The sequence below is a fragment of the Chlamydotis macqueenii genome, chromosome 3, assembly GCF_036417535.1.
Source record: "Chlamydotis macqueenii isolate bChlMac1 chromosome 3, bChlMac1.mat, whole genome shotgun sequence".
In the NCBI taxonomy this organism is placed as follows: domain Eukaryota; kingdom Metazoa; phylum Chordata; class Aves; order Otidiformes; family Otididae; genus Chlamydotis; species Chlamydotis macqueenii.
In genome coordinates this window covers 3,853,137-3,868,618 of record NC_141558.1, presented here as the reverse complement: position 1 = coordinate 3,868,618, position 15,482 = coordinate 3,853,137, and the positions used below count along the sequence as shown (strand labels likewise).

General features: G+C 52.8%; 1 protein-coding gene across 3 annotated transcripts; it reads left to right on the top strand.

The window, feature by feature from the left end:
• On the top strand, window positions 1-14,023 carry PAQR8 (progestin and adipoQ receptor family member 8). 3 transcript variants are annotated; one of them, XM_086745023.1, is made up of 3 exons: window positions 598-1,735; window positions 4,829-4,905; window positions 9,277-14,023. In XM_086745023.1, exon 3 carries the CDS (start codon window positions 9,331-9,333, stop codon window positions 10,387-10,389), a length of 1,059 nt encoding a protein of 352 aa, XP_086601149.1. In that variant the 5' UTR covers window positions 598-1,735; window positions 4,829-4,905; window positions 9,277-9,330; the 3' UTR covers window positions 10,390-14,023. The 3 variants fall into 3 exon arrangements, with proteins under 3 accessions (XP_086601150.1, XP_086601149.1, XP_086601151.1); XM_086745024.1 differs by lacking the exons at window positions 598-1,735; window positions 4,829-4,905 and adding an exon at window positions 1-12; XM_086745025.1 differs by lacking the exon at window positions 4,829-4,905.
• The last annotated feature ends 1,459 nt before the right edge of the window (window positions 14,024-15,482 follow it).

Below are 15,482 nucleotides of genomic sequence, written 5' to 3'. Positions count from 1 at the left end.
CGGCGGCGGGCGGTGAGTGCGGGTCCCCTCCCGGCGGGCAGCTCCCCCCCCTCCCCCCCCCGCCATCCCACCCCCGGGGACAGATCCGGCACGGGTCTGGGCATCCCCCGGTGAGCTCCCGGTGTCCCCGCCCTGGGTACCGCGGCTCCCCGCACCGCCGCATCGTCTCCGCCGCGGTAGGAGCATCCTTCCCCGCGGGGGCACGGGGGACACCCCAGCTTCTGCAGACCGGACACCTCCCCCCCCCCCCCCCCCCGCCCCCGAGGGTGGATTGCCCCTCTCCCCACCCCGCGCGGGGAAAACACGCGTGGGGAAAACACGCGTGGAGCTCGAGGTGCAAGGGGGATGCGGACAGCGGGGTGGGCGCTGGGGGAAGGGAAGGAGCAGGGATAAATTTCATCTTGCCAGAAATGCCCCCGCCCCGCGCCCTCCCGATCTGCGTCTCAAGGGCTTCGTGGCGAAGTGGGCATTGCTTTTCCTCCGTGTTTGTTTTTAATGGCCGTGGGTGGATTTTCCTCGCGTGACTTCGGCCCCGGGGGCGTTCTGGAGGCCGCGGCAACTTCTGCCCTCAGCTGGGGGGTGAACCAGCTCCCGCGGTTTGCTTTGGAGCTGCCACCTGCCCCTTCCACTCGACGCACCCCAGCTCGTGACGGTGAGGGGTTGCGCCCTGCTTATCTCCTCCGGGATGTTTTGGGGATTGTTGGTCATATTCCCCTGCTTTCCCATCTGGATTTTTCCTGAAAACACCACGAGCATCTCACTTTTTTTTTGTGGGGAGGGGAAAAAAAAATTGCAGACAGTCTTGAACCATTCATCGATAAAAAAGATATATATGTATAAAAAGATGGGGTAAACATTTAAGAGTTGTTTGCTCAGTGTCAAACCGACTCATCTCCGGCACGAGCAGGGCTGGGTACGGAGCATCCCAGAACACGGGATGGGTACACGGGAGCACCGGTCCCGCAGCCCATCCTCGTTTAAGAACCGTGCTCCGCGTTCAGCCCCGGGATGCTTTGGCTGGAGCGCACGGCTTTTTTTTTTTTGCTGCGCCGCGGGATGGAGATGCGTGTTCGGTGTCGGATGCTGTGGGATCATCGGTGCAGAGCTGGGAAATGCCCTGGCGTGCTTTCGGTGCGGTTAGTTGGGGGGGATCGCCAGGCTGGGGGGTTAGGATGAGATGTGTGTGATGCCACCCCAGCATCAGGGGTCAGAAAAATGACTGAAGTCGTGAAAAGGTGATGAAAAAAGACGAAGCACGGAGTGAAATCCAGCGAGGGTGAAGTCTGGTTTTGCTCTCTGCAGGGGCAGGGAGGGAACTGTACGGGCAGAACGTGCTCCTGCCGTCGTGTCGGGGTGCGGCGGGGTGATACGCGTTGCAAACAATTCCTAGAAACCCACGGGCTCCTCGGGCCAGACCGCACGCCGGTAGAGATTTCCTCCCGCTCAGCCGGTGAAGGTGTGCGTTCACAGCCCCGCTCGCTGCAGGATTTCCTCTTCTCTGAGCATCCTTGCTGTTATTTATTGATGCTGAAGCTGCAGCCAGAGCCTCTGGGCGTGAAGAGGGGTGCGTCCCCCCGGATGCAGGGAGGGATGATGGCCGGCGCGAGCGCTGAGGACAGGGGAGCTGCCCTCGTCGGTCACGTGCGCACGCTTGCAGCTACTTGTACGTCTTGAGTCATGCGCCAGCTTAATTTTTAGCTGCCAGCGGATGTGATAGCCCCGACTCCGCGGTCAGGTCAGTGGCTTTTTAATTGCAGTACCCACTTATGCTAAAGAAATTCCTGCAGAGGAATAAATTCCCAGGAAGGCTGGGCGTTTGGTCCGCAGCTGTACGTACGTGACCGTGCCTTACGTCCTCTGTCCTTCAGGCGCAGGCAGCAGCAGGTGGTATCTTGCTCTCCATCGCTTTTTTATTCCCCAGCAGATCCTTGGGATCAAGCAGGGATGCGGGCTGTGGATGCAGCACAGCCCGCATCCCTTTTTTGGGGTGGAATCTGCCATCTGGTCCTCGCTGGCCCTTGCTCGTAGCCCCCCTGGAAGGGCGGCAGCGCTGTCATCACAAACCTCGAAGCTCACTGGGACAGGCCACGGGGTTAAATAAGGAAGAGGTCCCGTATGGGGACGAAGACTTTTAGTGCAGGGAAGAGGCCAGCTCGCAGCTCCAGGGGGTTGGCACAGAGCTGCAGTCTCCTTGGCAGCGCGCTCTCTGCCCGCAGCGGCGGTGTGCATGATTTATATACATTTTTTTCTAATGACCGAAGCTCTAAAATCCGCAACCTTGAAAAAAAAAAAAAATGTTTTTGTTCGTGAGGGTTTTGTGGATGACGGCAAAGCGAAGCAGCCTCAAGCCCGTAAGCTCCGGGAGATTTTTTGGCAACGGTCCGGATCCCCAAACAGCGCAGGGTCAGTTTGGTTTGGTTCCTCTGCCTGCGGGCAGAGGGCTCCTGGGTTGTCCCATCCGCAGACAGATCTGAGCGGGGAGGGGTTTGCTGGCTCATCGAGGTCTCCCTGTGCTGGCAGGAGTTCCCATCTCCAGCAGATCTGCGCCGAAAGGTTTGTCGCATCGGTGGGTGCCGGTCTTGTGGATTTAGGGAGGGGCTTATGGTGGTGACCTCTTCCACAGAAAAACTGGCTGCAGAAATGCTGAGCACGCAGCTGCTCAGGGATGGAGGGCAGGATACCATATCCCACAGACCTTGCAGGAGGGAATTTAGGAAGCAAGATGCAGCTGAAACAAATCATAGAATCATGGAATGGTTTGGGTTGGAAGGGACCATGAAAGGCCACCCAGTCCAACCCCCCTGCAAGGAGCAGGGACATCTCCAACCAGATCAGGTTGCTCAGAGCCCCGGCCAACCTGGCCTGGAATGTTTCCAGGGATGGGGCATCCAGCGCCTCTCTGGGCAACCTGGGCCACTGTTCTACAACCCTCATTGTAAAAAATATTTTCCTAATATCTAATCTGAATCTATCTTCCTCTATTTTGAAACCATGACCCCTCATCCTGTCACAGCAGGCCCTGCTGAAGAGTCTCTCCCCACCTTTCCTGCAGCCCCCTTTGGGCACTGGGAGCCGCTCTCAGGTCTCCCCGGAGCCTCCTCTTCTCCAGGCTGAACAGCCCCAGCTCTCTCAGCCTGGCCTCACAGCAGAGCTGCTCCAGCCCTTCTGCTGCTGGGGGCTCCAGAGCTGGACGCAGCGCTGCAGGGGGGTCTCACCAGAGCGGAGCAGAGGGGCAGAATCCCCTCCCTCACCCTGCTGCCCACGCTGCTGGGGGTGCAGCCCAGGATGCCGTTGGTTTCTGGGCTGCAAGCATGCATTGCTGGCTCATGTTGAGCTTCTCATCCACCAGCACGCCCAAGCCTTTCTTCTCAGGCTTTTTTTTTTCAGTCAATGGCAGAAAAAAACCCCAGGCACTTCCCTGGCGCATTTCCAGCTTTGGCATCTGAAATGCCTCAGCCGGCCCCCTCCATCGGTGGTCTCCGCACGACTGGATACAGCGGGCAGGGACTGCTGTGGGTGGCTGGACCAAAACCGTGCCCGGGAGTGTGCAAACCTGATGGTTGCAGGCCATTGACTGGGACCTGCTCTGGTCTTGTTTGATCACTGGTCTGCTCAAAGCCTGTAAGCCCGGGGGTCTCACACCCACCCGAAATCGAGCCTCGAACTGTTGGGGGCTGGTGTTAATTGTGTGTGGGAAAAGGAAGCGGAGAGCAGATGTGGAAAGCGCAGACAGCAAAGGTTTAGTGAGATCAGGATGAAAAGCTGTGGAATATTACCTCCATCTTGGCAGTTTTTGATGGAGGGGGGTGGGTTTGCTAGAGGAGAGACTTCTCAGATAGGAATAATTAAAACATAATGAATATTAACATTTTTGCATCTGCCTAGTGCTGCAGGTGTGTTCCTTTATTCACACGTCGAGTGCATGGCTGTGTTAGCAGTAACATCACCAAGTTCTAACCATGGTTGGGCCTGAAGAAACTGCAGCTGTCTTTATCACAGGACATCAGACATGTGCTGTGGTGACCCACACCGTTCCCTGGCGTGGTGTGGGACTTAACACGGTCCAGGAGTTGTTCCCAGCAGACAGTTTACATGTGGCCGCCCATTTCAAGGGTGTTGCAGCATGGGAGCATCCAAACCAGCCCATCTGGCCCCAAAACCAAGGAGTCAGTGGTATCTAGCTCAAGGTTTGGACTCTCCCAGTAAAGCCTTATCGAGTCTTTGCTTTCCTAACTTTGGATTTCCACTGCTTTGCACCCCCAAACACTGCAGGACCTCGGGTGCTCCCTTTCCTTGGTGGGATGCTGTTAACCCCCCTCGGCTTTGCCGCAGGGATGTGATATTTGCCAGCGGCTTTGTTTCGCTCCGTTCCCCTCCGAGCACAGCGTTCATCGCACCAGCTCCACTGCTCTCATCCCCTGGACCCGTCCCAACGCACAGGCAACGCCGAACTCATGTCAAGAGGCACTTGCTGCTCAGCGCGGCTGAGCTGGCTGCTGGCCCGGCTTGCTTCCAGGCCAGGAATCGCGGGGCAGCTGACGCTGCCATGGCTTCCGTGGGGGATCCTGCCATCTCCTGCCGGCTCTAATGGCTCCTCTCCCAGCATCACGAGACACTCGTTTCCTGATTAATCCGTGCTTGCAGAAACCCTGCTTCAGCTACGCGCTCTGTGTGTGTGTGTAGGGAAAGGTAAAAATCAAGCTATATTATTTTATTTGACATTTTCTACAAGGTTACTTTGACCCTTTTCCTTAACAGATGAGGTTATTTTAAGGTTTGCCCTTCAAGGTCTCCAGTAAATCACATCACAACACCTTTTACCTTCCAGAGCATCCTAACCCACCCAGAGTCCCTGTTGGACGAGTGCTTGTAACACACCCGTGGGGCTGAGGTAGATGTAAGCAGGTACGTGAGTGTGTCGAGGGAAATAAAATATTCTGTGCGATGCACTGTTAAGTAGTCCCAGCACTCCCTGCTTAATTACAGCGGTGCACTAAGAGCCCAGCATCTCATTAGGCAGATGAGGACTGGTATTCCCCAGATGAGGAGGTGGAAGCCCAACTTACAGAAGTCCTGAGCACCTGGCCGCTCTCAGGTTGTAGGGATTTCCATTTTTCCGATGCTGGAGCGGAGATCAGTCCTTCACACCCTGCTGCCTGCTTGGGCAGGGCTCATCCCTGGCCCTGACCATCAAATGCCACCTCTTCCAATAACTCCCTGCGGAGAAGGCTGGTGGAGCCTTTCTAAAACACCAGGCAGAATGGGACTGGAGAGCCAGCACCGTGCTCCCAAACTGGTCTTTTAAAGTTTGCCCCAAGGAGTTTAGTTCTAGGAGGAGAGTGGGCAGCAGGCTTCGGGATGAGGCTCATCCCTTCCATCTGAGCTAGTGTAGGCTTGGCACAGCCTGTCCCGGCCCTGGAGAGCGGAGCTGAGCTGCTCTCTGCCATCCTGGTGCTGTAGGAGCTGCGACGCCAACGTTAACCCCACGTAGGAAGGGGTCAGAATAAAACCCCAGGCTTCAAAATTACCTAGAATCTCTCCAGGGAGTTTTGCTCGACTCCCAGAAGAGGAGGAATTCAGGAATTAATCACCTGCAGCTCTAAAAACTGGCCTGCTGCTGCTATTTTCATGCTCTCCACAGCCACTTTTTTTTTTTTTTAATGCAATGCATTTATTAAAAACTTCCCCACAGCTGAGTTCCCAGGTCCTCTCTGCTTTGTTTACTAGGAATGACTGCCTTTCAGGAAGCTTGTGTTAACCTCTGATGCCTGGATACTATTCTGCAAGCAAATACATCGCATTGGTCCAGCGTCAGTCCCAAACAGTTAACGCCGAGGCTGCAGCAGTGGGAAAATCAGCCGTATTCTGTAGGAAATTTTCTCATTCAAACTCCTCCATCAGACTGTGACCAAAAACCAAAAGAGCTGGGAAAAAAAAAACCTCGGGTTTCCAATTACTGTCTTCAAAAGGGAGAGAAAAATTGGAACGGGATCGTTCTCCTCCCGCGCCGCGGTTCTTATTGTGCTGTAATGATACAGCCTGGCCATCATCCACTCCCTCCTTCTCGCCTTGCAGCTCCCTCCCCGAACAAACGATACTCGGTTGCCGTTAATTGGGAGCAGCCAAAATAACTGAATCCCCCGGAGATGGTGGGGCGGGGGGGGGGGTGAGGACAGAATCTCAACGAGACGCCCTGCCGATGAATGTGGCTTTCAGCCGCTCCTACGCCCCCGTGAAGGGAAAAGAATAGGGGCTCTGTGAAAGTGAAACAGCCAGTGCTGACCTTGGGTTTCTGGGTTGGTTCCTTTTTTTTTTTTTTTTTATCCCCTTTCTCTCTCTTTTCTAACGTTAATTGCTCGTGGCTTCGTCCATCACATGATTGCTGGAAATTGCCAACTTGTTCTCACTCGTTAATGTCACAAGTTGGGTTTAAAATAAGCAGCCTACCAGGTTCCTGATTTAGCGCTGTTTATCCGAGCATCGGATGTGTTTCTTTTTGATTTCGGACTATTATTTTGAAAATCTCTGACCCTCCCTCAGCCTGTTAAAAACTGGCATTTTCCAGCTAGGAAAGCCTGCCTGGAAGAATCTCTCCCGTTTGCTGCTGTCAGGGAGATCCGCAGTGTCTAACCTCTCCCTAGCTCTGCTCTGTACACTGAGCTCTTGGGATGAGAGACCGTGGCCAAATCCTGGCGCTGGCACGCACCATACAAGCTGGAGCCAGCCTGTGCCTGGTACAGAAGCTGCCTGTCTCTCTCACATCCTCGTCAGCATGCAAAGCAGGCAGGCCAGGGATGGTGGAAGGGGCGACGTGCCCCTCGCGTCGGCGTACATCCCTACGCCCAGGCTTGATTCCCATGTTCCTGCGTGTCTTCTGGTTGCTTGTGCTCTTCGTGGGCAGGTTTCAGTGTATTGCTGCCTCTCTGTGCAGGAGGTGAGCGCTCTGACTCTGCTCCTGTGCAGCTCACCTGTCCAGTCTGTGCCGTATCTGAGCTGGTTTTCAGTTCCTGATGTCCTGGGGTCCACACTAGCATTCGTCTGTGTTCTCCAAGAGGTGGGGAGCTTCAGCAAGTCCTTTCTCCCTGTGCCTTGCCACCGTGATCCCCGTCTCCAACATCAGTGCCTAAATACCTTTGTGGAAGGTTTTCCAGCATCCTGCCCAAATCCTTGGACCACATTTAGTTAAAGGGGAGCTGGGTGATGGTGAGCAGGGGTCCAACCCCTCTTGCTTCGGTTGTATCACAGCAAGTGCTGGGAGAGGTATAAAACACGTGATGGCAGGTTAACGGACAGGGCAGAGGAGCTTAGGACATAAAAAGTGCTTCAGAGTCCGTACTCACACCTCAGCACAGGGCAAAACCTTTGAGTAAGGGCTGGAGATCATCAGATGTCTTGGCGTGGCCGTGAAGGCGATGCAGCCGGCGTGGGAAGGGATACACAAGCTGCTGAATGAACTGTGTCCCCCCCCATCACAGCTCTGGACCCCACAGACCCTTGGGAGAGAAAAAAAGTCTTTGTGAATGTGCACAGCGTCAATCCCCACATCCAAGGGTGCTATCCTCAATCTTACGCCTCTGTGCAACTAAAATACCACTTGCAAAGACCATTTTGCTCTCTGTGGCTAAGGCAGCTCTACCGAAACTCAGCAGCCAGAATTCCCCTGTGGCAAACAAGGGGAAAAAAAAAAAAAACCAGCCCTGAGAGGTGCTACGGGAGAAAGCCTGGGAAGTGCTGAGAGAGAATTGACTCTCTGAGAGAGAAATTGTAACTCTTAGTTACAACAGCTGCCATCTGCTAGAATAAGGAAGCAACGTGAAAATATTTTGTCTGTGATCAGAGGCTTTGGGTTGCGAGAGGAAGTGGGATTTGCAACCTGGTTCAGAGTCTGCTCTGACTTTGCGCTTTGTGCTGTCTGACCCTGGGACTGTTTGACAGGTCCCACCTCTCTGCTGTCACTCTTGGTCTTTAACACCACCCTGTCCTCCGTACGGCCAGCCTAGCGTGGGTTTCCCGTCACAGGCCCTCGCAAACTATTTCTGTCTCACCTCTGGCAGTGGCTGGTATCTGATGCAACGAGCAAAATAAGCCATTTCCCGTGCTCACTCAGGCAAAATATTCATTTGCATTTACTTATTTTTGGCCGTCTCCGTGCACTGCAGCTCTGGTTGGGTGCGTATAAGCTTTGGAGTCTGACCCCACTCCAGCAAACATCTGTGTCTTGGCTGCACAGCCCTGCAGAGTCTGGTGGTCAGCATCAAATTCAGTTCAAGCATGGACATCTGTGTGATGAGTTCTTCCTTTTTTTGTGTGTGTGTGTGTGGAATAGAGAAGAGAAATTCGTAGGGTGGAATGGTAGCAGAGGGTAGTGGGAGTGAATTCAATGCTGGGAGGTGGTCTCCAGACGTGAGATCCTGCTGTGCCCTGAATCTGAATCTTCCCAGCCACAGCTTAGCAACTCTGGAGGTTGCCAAGGAACAGAGGAGAGCAGGGAGAGGAGTGCCCAGCACTGGGGTTTGGCTGCTCTCAGCATCCAGGCACATCTCCTCTGGCAGCCCCTCAGCACGGCTCCGCGGATGCTCCCGAGGCTTCGACGCTGTACCCAAACTGCAGCTGGCTCCAATGCGGAGCCTCTCATTTCTCCATCGCCTCCCAGTCCAGCTGCTTCTTACACATGGAGGGAGGAGAGCTGCAGATTTGGGACCGTGGACCTCTCCCCTTCTCCCTCTGCCCTCACCCAGCATCCCTGGGTGTGCAACCCCTGTGCAAATTGTGTGGCGGGTAAGCTGGGCTTATTTGCAACCTCCACAATTTGGCTGGGACTCTCTTCACTCCCGTGCAGAAAGGCAGGTTATCCCTCTGATAAGTAATTTCACTCTAATTTTGCCCTTGAGCAGTTTGTGCTGTGGAAAGGGGTGACAAATCCCTTCCACAAATCATCAGATGCTTTCTTGACATCTAACGGCTTCTTGCACCCCGTTGTTGGTAGCTCCTGGCTGCTCCTGCACATGCTCCAAGCTGAGTGACCAAGGAAGTGGGGCAGAAGGACAGGCTTGTGACACTGCTGTGCCCATCTGACATAGGCTGAACTGGAGGGACAGGGCTGTGCCATCCTTCTCCATGCTGAATTTGGGTCTGCCGAGTCAAGAAAAGCCTCTTTACCCCAAGAGCAGGGCCAGCGTCTCGGTAGCGCCACGGCTCATCCCACCCAGGAATGGCAGCACGCTCTTCTCCCTGTTGCATCACCATTAAAGTTTCTTCTTTCTCCCCTCCCCACAGGGCACGAAGACGACGTTTTCCAGAGCCCGGTTCGCAGCCGCCGCACGCAGCGAGATGACGGCCATCCTGGAGCGGATCAGCACGCTGTCCCTCAGCGGGCAGCATCTCAGCCGTCTCCCTAGGCTGCTGGAGGATGGTTTCCCCAAGATGCCTTGCACTGTCAAAGAGTACGAGGTGCCGCAGCTCTTCCGTGAGCCGTACATCCATACCGGGTACCGTCCCACTGACCAGGACTGGCGGTACTACTTCCTTAGCCTCTTCCAGAAGCACAACGAGGTGGTCAACGTGTGGACTCATCTCCTGGCAGCGTTGGCTGTGCTGCTGAGATTCAAGACGTTTGTGGAGGCTGAGCAGTTACTCGTGGACGCGTGGTCCTTGCCTTTGCTCATCTTTGTCCTCTCCTCTGTCACCTACCTGACCTGCAGCCTCCTGGCCCACCTACTGCAGTCCAAATCAGAGCTGTACCACTACACCTTCTACTTCGTGGACTACGTCGGAGTCAGCATCTACCAGTACGGTAGTGCCCTGGCCCATTTCTACTACAGCTCCGACCAAGCCTGGTACGACAAGTTCTGGCTTTTCTTCCTGCCGGCAGCTGCTTTCTGTGGCTGGCTGTCTTGTGCCGGCTGCTGCTACGCGAAATACCGGTACCGACGGCCGTACCCCATCATGAGGAAGATGTGCCAGGTGATCCCAGCCGGGCTGGCGTTCATCTTGGATATCAGTCCTGTGGCTCACCGGGTGGTTGTGTGTCACCTGGGGGGCTGTGAGGAGGATGCTGCTTGGTACCACACGTACCAGATACTCTTTTTCCTCATCAGTGCTTATTTCTTCTCCTGCCCGGTCCCTGAAAAGTATTTCCCTGGCGCCTGCGATATCGTTGGCCATGCCCACCAGATCTTCCACACCTTCCTGGCCATCTGCACCCTATCACAGCTGGAAGCCATTCTTTTGGATTACAAGAACAGGCAGGAGATTTTCCTGAAGAGACATGGGCCTTTCTCCGTTTATCTCTCCTGCATCTCTTTTTTTGGCCTGGTGGCTTGTAGTGCCATCACAGCTTACATCTTGCGCTGCAGGATCAAGGCCAGCCTGGCTAAAAAGGACTCCTGAGTGTCACGAACATGACAGCCATGACATCACCGGCTTGGTGAAAATCAAGAGAAGGGGCATAACATATTAGAGACATAACTGTCTTATTTGCCTAACACACTGTGACTAACCGGGACCCTGGACTGGGGTGGAGGGCTGGAGACTCCGTGCTGCGTGCATTTTCACAGCAGGGACGGCCTTTTGTCATCCAGGAGGCCACGGGGTGTTTTAAGCTAGAAGAAATCATTTAACCAAGGATGCTGGAACAGGCAGAGGTTTCTGGTAAACCTGTGGGTGGTATCTTGCTGAATGTCAGGGAGGCCAGCTTCAAGCCTGTAGAAGGGTCTACCAGGGCTCACAATGCAGCGGAGAATGCACCGTGAGGACCATGGCTGGATGTGATGACCTCTCTGGCTTTTGCCACCTCTGCTATCTGTGGGAGAGCTGTTACTGTCCGAGGCAGTAGCAAGGTTTCAGGAGGAGTCTACATTTCTAGGGTTCAGCTGCAAGGGCATGTGTGGCACGGTGGCTGGAATGACCCTTTTCCTGCTCCAGCTGGGATAAGCCAGGTTCTCTCTACAGTCCCCTTGTCAAGTATCTCAATGCCAAGTTGCTGAGGTGGCTTTGGCAAAACGTGTTTAGAGACTTAAGCCTGACCTGGGGTTGTTTAGGATGAACTGGGTCTGAACTTGAGCCCTGTGTCTGCCGGTAACTGGTGTGGGTCCAGCACAGATGATGTTAGGTCAGCTTCATCTTCTCTTTCTGTATGACTGCATCATCTGCAGTGGAGCTGCTCCTCAAAACCAAGGAGTCACATTGTCTCAAGGATTACGAGCAGGAGATGGGGTTTTTCTCAGCAGTTTGAATTTGACCCAAGGTAGTGGCGGTGCTGATGGCTGTTTGGTAGCCTACCAGACGGGTCCTCAAAGGCTCCTCACTTACTTCCATTTTAAGCGCTTAGTTGCCTTTGAGGAGCAGGGCCTGAGTCAGGTTGGAGATGGTTTTGAGCCTTCCTCAGTAGCAGTGGCAGAGATTGAGCACCCCATAGGCCATCAGGGTGCTGAGCCCAGGAGGGGAGATGCTTTTGATGCCAGGTGCATCATTTTGGCTGCTTGTGTGACACGTTCATGCATTCCTGCATAGAGTGACTCTGTATCATCTGTCTAGGGAGTCTGACTGACCTCCAACGAGTAACTTAGGTGTGACATGTCTGATACAGGAAAGGCTCTGCGCCCTGGGTCTCCAAAAGCCCTACTACAGTCATGGCCAAAAGGGTGTGAAAGTGAAGTGGTCTTTGTTCCCTTCTTAATGGTGCTCTTCAGGACATCAAGCAGTCCTTGGTGGGCCTTGTGGGAAAGCTGACCTTGAAGCTGCAGGCTTGCTTTTCTCTGAACGATGGGGTTGTGAATCTGGCACGTTTTTAGCAGCTCTAGATGAAGGTAGAACAGCAAAAGGCTGCAACCTCAAATGCCTTGCCATCTGGCAAATTCCTAGGAGTTATAAGTCTTTGCGGAAAGCAAGGAAGCCACGGGATCTCTTCCACGCACAGATTTGTCTCACTGATTCCACGGGCAGGCAAATGAATTGTGATTGCTGGTTCTGAGCAGGCGGAGTTTGGGGTTGGGGATAGGATTTGTCATGACGAGCACTGATTTCTGCACTCTGGTTTGTAGCTGTTGAGATGCGTGCGTGTTTGTGTATGTGTGTGCGTGCCTTTGGCTTTTGTATCTGCAGAGCCTCCTAGTTGGGTCAAGATTAGCCTGGAGGAACCAGTGCTATGCTGGAGGAGCAAGGTGGGCTAGATAAGAGCATCTCTGAAAACAGATCTATGAACAGGAGGTCATCTAGTCCACCCTTTCTCATCACTCTAGGCTTCCTGGTTTATATCCAGTCCAGCTTAGAAATTAATTACTTCATTTCCTATGGTGTATTACGGAGGAACAGCAGTTCCTCCTTGCACGGCAGCTACTTACTCAGCTAGCTCAGTCTCCTCCCAGTTTGGGCAAAGATTTCCAGTGGGACCAGTGCTTTTTCTCACAGCCTAATTTGCCTTGCTTTTGTGGTAGGTAAAGCAGAATAAGCTACTGAGTGTGGATGTGGCGGGACGGTATCAGTGGGCTCCTGTGCAGGAAGAGGAGTAAACCAGGCTGGTCCAGAGCCCCTTTCTGGGCTAAAACTGAGAGGGAATGGGCATTGCTGGTAAAAGCAAACCCTGCTGTGCTGCTACCTAGAGTTATACCGGTACCAAAGGAAGGGATCACCCAGGCGTTTCCTTCTCTAAGAGTTTGAAAATAGGTGACGTGTCCTGCCCTTGTCAAAGGATGAGTACAGTAACGCCGTCTCATTCGGGGACAGGGAGAGGAAGTGCCCAGATGGCTCTTCTGAAGTATTTCTGGTCATAGATCTTCTCCCTAGTCCTGCAGAAGTGAAACTTCTCTTTCTGGAGCAATTGTGTGGCAGTGGTGGTGTTTTTACGTATTCTGACGTTACCCCTCAGGTGAAGCCACTCACGTTCCTGTGCGGCCCTGCGCTCCGACCTGGAGCTGACCTCCTGGTTACGATGATGGGTTGATTTAGCAGGGAATTTCCATACGTATTGCTGCTGCTGTGAGGATGCTCACCAACACTGGAGCTTCTTTCATCCCTGTCTCCATCCTCCTCCTCTTCCTCCAACCAGCTTATTTCTTTCCCTCATCCCCGGACTTCATCCTTGTGCCTTATGCACCTGGCTGCCTACGTGAGCAGACTCCGCACGCCGTGCAGTCCTGCTGCACCTCAACTGGGCCGAGACTGGAAAGCGTCTGCCGATGCCCTCCTGAAAGTCCTGCTGTTGATGTAGGGGAGACCGGGGCTGGGTCCGAAGAGAGTAAAAGTGCTGCTGTGATAAATGCTCAGCTTGTCTGAGCGCCTCTCAGGGCCTTCTCCTTGGGCTCACTGCTTGCAGCACGCCTCCTTCCATCCTGGTGTTCCTCTAAGGAGGCACGGCTGGGAGGGGTGTACCAGTGGCAGGGTTTGGTGAAGAGCTGACCACCAAAGGTTAAGCACATCCTGAAGGGACCGAGGTCCTAACCCTCTCCCCCAGGAATCTCTGGTCCTGAGATAGGATTTTTTGAGATCTTGCAACTTGGATCTGTCCTCTTGGAGGACAACTCCCAAGAATGTGCCTTACACTATTCTTTTTTTTTTTTTGGGATTCATCCTGAAGGAATTTGAGGCTTGGAAGCAGCCTCTTTGCTCTCTGCCGGCCCGTGGTTGCTCTTTACAGCTGATACCCACTGACAGCATTTGCTTGGTGTCAGGAGCAGAAGGGGAGGATGGAGAGAGGTGCCTTCCATTTGTATTTATGCCTAATGATTTGTGTAACAAGGCAAGGACGGGTTCCTTATGTGCCTTGCAATTTACATCTTTTACTGACAAAATTATTTTTAAGCACTGTTTGTTACTAAACAAAAGTACAAAAGAGTTTTTGTATTTTTTTTTTCCCCTGGGAAACAGGGAAGGGTATGCGTGTTAAATATTAACCATTTCCTTTTCCAGCTCCCATCTACTGACTTTGTATTGTTGAAAACATTGACAACATTTTAAGCTTTGTACTGTACTGATCATTATTTAAAAACCTTAGTGAAAAAAAAAAAAGAAATCTGTAAAAACAAAATGATTGGTGTCGTGTGAAATTCCCAAATGCACAGCTACAGAAGGTTATGAGTCATTAGGAGGAAAAGTGGATAATAATGATAGAGTGGATATTTTAGAGTGGATAATAATTATAAACGATGAACAACAGGGTGTGGGTTTATCTGTGCAGCTCCAAGCACTTTCCAGGTTTCACAGTAACTGTGATTTCGTTCCCTTTTCACAAGGGAGGTGCAGAATGGCTGCCCTGACACTGATGAGAGGGATTTAAGTTCATCATCCATGAAAATATGTGAGCGTACAGTTTTTCCGTCATTTCTGTCCATCAGAGGTGAGTATCTAGTGATGTGGTGGCCTGGCAGCAAAGCAGTGCAGCTTCAGCGGCCAAGCTGTGAATACAAGCGCCTGTTCAAGCAAAACATTTCAGCACATGCCTAAATTTAAGCCGAAGAGACAGAACCAGTGATGGACAGCAGGGTGTCAATCAGATGTGAGCCTACATGAAATGAGGCTCGAGCTTCTGTTCTTGCTGACAGCTGTGCAGAATCACAGAATGGTTGAGTTTGGAAGGGACCTCGGGAGATCATCTGGTCCAATCCCCCTGTTCAAGCAGGGCCACTGAGAGCTGGTTGCCCAGGACCGTGTCCAAGTGGCTTTTGAGTATCTACAAGGATGGAGACTCCACAATCTCCCTGGGCAACCTGTGCCAATGCTCAGTCACCCTCACAGTAAAAAGTGTTTCCTGATGTTCAGAGTGAACCTCCTGTGTTTCAGTCAGTTTATTATAGAAGGTTAGCAAGTTGGTTGAGCATGCCTTCCCCTTGGTGAAGCCCTGCTGACTACTCCTGATGACCTTCTTGTCCTTCATGTGCCTGGAAATGGTTTCCCTGATTAGCTGCTCCATCACCATCTTGGTGATCGAGGTGAGGCTGACTGGCCTGTAGTTTTGGGGGTCTTCCTTCTTGCCTTTTTTGAAGACAGCAGTGGTATTTTTTGCTTTCTTCCAGTCCTCCAGCATTTCTCACAGTTGTCATGATCATTCAGATCACAATGGCTTTGCAGTGACATCAGCTTGTTCCTTCAGCACTTGTGGGTGCATTCCATGCTTAAGTATTCCCTGTCTTGATCCTCTTCCACCAAGGGTACATCTTCCTTGCTGCAGCCTTTCCTCCTGGTCTCTGGGACCTGGGATTCCTGATCTTGCTAGAAAGACTGAGGTGAAGGTGGCGTTCAGTAGCTCAGCCTTTCCCATGTTCTGTGTAACCAGGTCCCTCATCTTGTTCAGCAATGGGCCCACGTTTCCCCTAGTCTTCCTTTTGTCTCCTGTGTACCTATAGAAGCTTTTCTTGTTGTCTTTCACATCTCTGGCCAGATTCAATTCCATTTGGCTTTTGGCTTTCCTAACCTCATCCCTGCATGCTCGGATAATATCCTCCCTGTCCATGTCCTTGCTTTCACCCATTGCATGCTTCCTTTGAATT

Bases quoted from the DNA above. Each gene is read 5' to 3' on its own strand.
- PAQR8 (XM_086745024.1), top strand. From the start codon at position 9,331: ATGACGGCCATCCTGGAGCGGATCAGCACGCTGTCCCTCAGCGGGCAG.